At 35.8% G+C, this 2,900-nt stretch overlaps 1 protein-coding gene across 1 annotated transcript; it reads right to left on the reverse strand.

Moving 5' to 3' along the window:
- Nucleotides 1–928: 928 nt before the first annotated feature.
- Nucleotides 929–1,721, reverse strand: LOC125178440 (ionotropic receptor 25a-like). The gene is made up of 2 exons (XM_047882161.1): nucleotides 1,570–1,721; nucleotides 929–1,148 (listed from the first exon to the last, which is right to left on the reverse strand). The coding sequence occupies exons 1-2, from the start codon at nucleotides 1,704–1,706 to the stop codon at nucleotides 929–931; spliced, it is 357 nt and encodes a 118-aa protein (XP_047738117.1). The 5' UTR covers nucleotides 1,707–1,721.
- Nucleotides 1,722–2,900: the final 1,179 nt, after the last annotated feature.

Here is a 2,900-nt window from a genome sequence, read left to right on the forward strand (position 1 = left end):
CTGGAGAGTAATGGCAGCCAATCAATTGTGAAGGCGGCCTAAATATTCAAATTCAAATTAGAAGTCACAAGGAAGGTTGCCAACACAGAATTACAAGAAAAGTCGGGAATTGTAAGTGGCCAAATCAAAGAGAACTAGTCGAGCCCATTATTGACCTCCGATTCGCGATCAAAATTATCTTATAAAATGCAAGAATTTTCTACGTTTAGAGACCTATATCATTCAGCTCCTACTCGGTTCAAATATCTTAGTATATGATATGTCTGAGGATATCGATCGTTATCTGTTTTCGCAATTAAACCTTGCATGAGACATCTCATATTTTATTATATATTGATTTAATGCTCAAGTCTTTGTTCGGTATTATAATATATTTATAAACCTAAAAACAAATCAGATTTACTATAAGAAATCAACTGAAATCTCAGAGAGATGTTCACAAAGCCACCGTCCAGACTTTCGAGTGTGGGCGTGAATCATGAGACAGGCCCACACACTCGAAAACAGAAGAGGACTGGAGACAATCAAAAGTTCTGGTGCTAGTCGTTTGGCATATAATTAAAAGATAACGAAGATAACAATGCTGTTGATTAACAAAATTTCATGCACGTAATGATAAATACCTACAGTATCACATACATATGATTCTGTATTTCTTTACAGTAAAATTTACTGTCTGTTGATTTAGGTCAGGTGATCAGTCTCACTCTGAACTAGCATTTAATTAGTCGAATTCCTCTTCAAAAAAGGCATGGAAACAATGTAATTTCAGGAGAATTTTTGCGCTTAAAACCCCATGGGATTTAACATTTATGTAGCATAACTATGCATCCTACTCACTGTTACCGTTAAATAGTTATACATACAATGACATTATAACTAAAACTAATCAATCAGAACAACTACACAACTATAACTTATTAATAATTTAAAATAGTGTGCGTCGACGTTCGCGTTTCTTCTTCCAGAGTTTTTCACAGCCCGCGATGAAGGCAGCCAAGCCCAAGCCCAGCGCCAGCAAGAGGAAGGCGGACGTCATCTGCTTGACTGTCATCGCAGACACTCCAGAGTCAAGGCAGTCAGGCTTCCGTTTCTCCCACCGCCGTTTGATGCGCCGTAGAACCCCAGTGTTGATGGTTGTTAACAAGCTGTGCAACATTGCAAAGTGAGAAATAAGTGGAAATCGGAAGTATAATATGACCGGAGTATCTCTAATTTTATCTCTAATTTATTATTATTTATTTTTTTTATCTCTAATTTATGACCGGAGTATCTCTAACTACATTTACTGCATTTTCCGAAGCACATATTCCCCATACGTTGTGCGAAATTTGGCTAATCGCTTCACCACTATGACATTGAGAACTTACGTCTAATGGTTTCCGATACATTTAAAATTTGATGCGGTAAGCAAAGTCTGCTGAAGATATCTTAATTTGTGAGTGTGAGGCGTATTCTGACCGATTTTGATGTCAACAAATATAAAATAAATTGAATTTGATGTTGGTGTACATGAATTAAACACAAAACAGCTGACTTCATCAATTTTTTATCTTTTCTCAAACTTACGCTCTATTGAACAGAGTCGCAAGAGGTGATCCTTTTTTTACAGCGAACCCTGCAGGAAATGTGAAGAAACGTTTCGGCAGCATGGAGTAGTCGCATGGATCGATGTCATGTCCGTAAAACTCAGATTCAATAATCATGAACACAAATCCATTTTCTCGAGCCTGGAAATTAAGGAATGCAACTGTTAATCTTCGCAACTTCATGATCAATAGTGGTTATCATCGACTTAGTTCAGTTGATGGATGAAGTATATGAAAATTTTTTTTATTATAATATCTACCTACTATATAGCTTTGTTAGATCAAAATGCATGCTAAATTATTATGTAAGGAGATCCTTACCCATTTTAGTCCCTCTTCTGCAGTCAACAGTAGGCCACGTGGCTTTACAAGTTCATTCCAAACTCGCTGCACCGTTGCATCCTTACTGTCCTGTGAAAAAATTAAGTTTTCAGAGCATAAAAACAGTATTATCCTAATCAAGCTTGTAAGTGTTTTAAGTTGGAACAAATATTGTTCAATAAATTCACAATTATCGGCGTAGACGGAAATTGTACTTGTTTTTAATTTTTGAGTACTACGATCTTTTAAGAAGCTTTCATTGAAATGAGCAGCTAATTAAGGACGACGTTTAGCTACGAGTCGAGATAAATTGGCGGCCTAATTAATGAGTTCAACCGCTAAATGTTTGAAAATTATTTTAATGAGGCAAATTGGCTGATAGATGCAAAAATTGGCATATTACCCGCTCGCATACTGATTGTTCGTTTTTATCTTTTAAACAAAATTAAAATGTTAATGAAAACTCACAATTGCGCATACAAAACTACGAAACTTACAACAATAAAACTTTCACACTAACTTGAGTTTAGTTAATCATCAGTTTTTAAATCCTGCTTCTACGTGTACGAGCGTCCGAGCTACTCTGATCGAAATTTTTTAATGATCCCTTGATTGATTTGATTATTTGCTGGTAAAATATGGTTTACAAGTTCAACGCCTGCAAGCGGCTGGAGAGTCTAGCCCAATTATGTTTAAACGAGAATTTCGATGGAAACTATTGTCCTTATCACCGATGCTGTAAATTCTTGAGGTTATTTCCATACCATGTGCTAACAATCAATTTCAAGTGAGATGAAAAATTGTAAGAATTGTCTGAAATCACTTCTGATGTTTCAAGCCTCATTTAAGGGAGAGAGTGATGGAAATGATTCTATTGACTTGCGATATAATCAAACGTGTTTGCAAATGTGAATTTTGTGTATCTGATACTTCCTAAATGTAGCAAATCTACCCTCAACACAATGATATCTACTAGAGCTTTTCATTTGA

The sequence above is a fragment of the Hyalella azteca genome, unplaced genomic scaffold (assembly GCF_000764305.2).
Source record: "Hyalella azteca isolate HAZT.00-mixed unplaced genomic scaffold, Hazt_2.0.2 contig9805, whole genome shotgun sequence".
NCBI classification, from domain to species: Eukaryota; Metazoa; Arthropoda; class Malacostraca; order Amphipoda; family Hyalellidae; genus Hyalella; species Hyalella azteca.

Excerpts from the sequence above, each read along its gene's own strand:
- LOC125178440 (XM_047882161.1), bottom strand. The coding sequence starts at position 1,706 with ATGATTATTGAATCTGAGTTTTACGGACATGACATCGATCCATGCGAC. Across the intron at positions 1,149-1,569 it reads GCGACTCTGTTCAATAGAGC|CTTGTTAACAACCATCAACA; the intron begins GTAAGTTTGAGA and ends AATGTTGCACAG.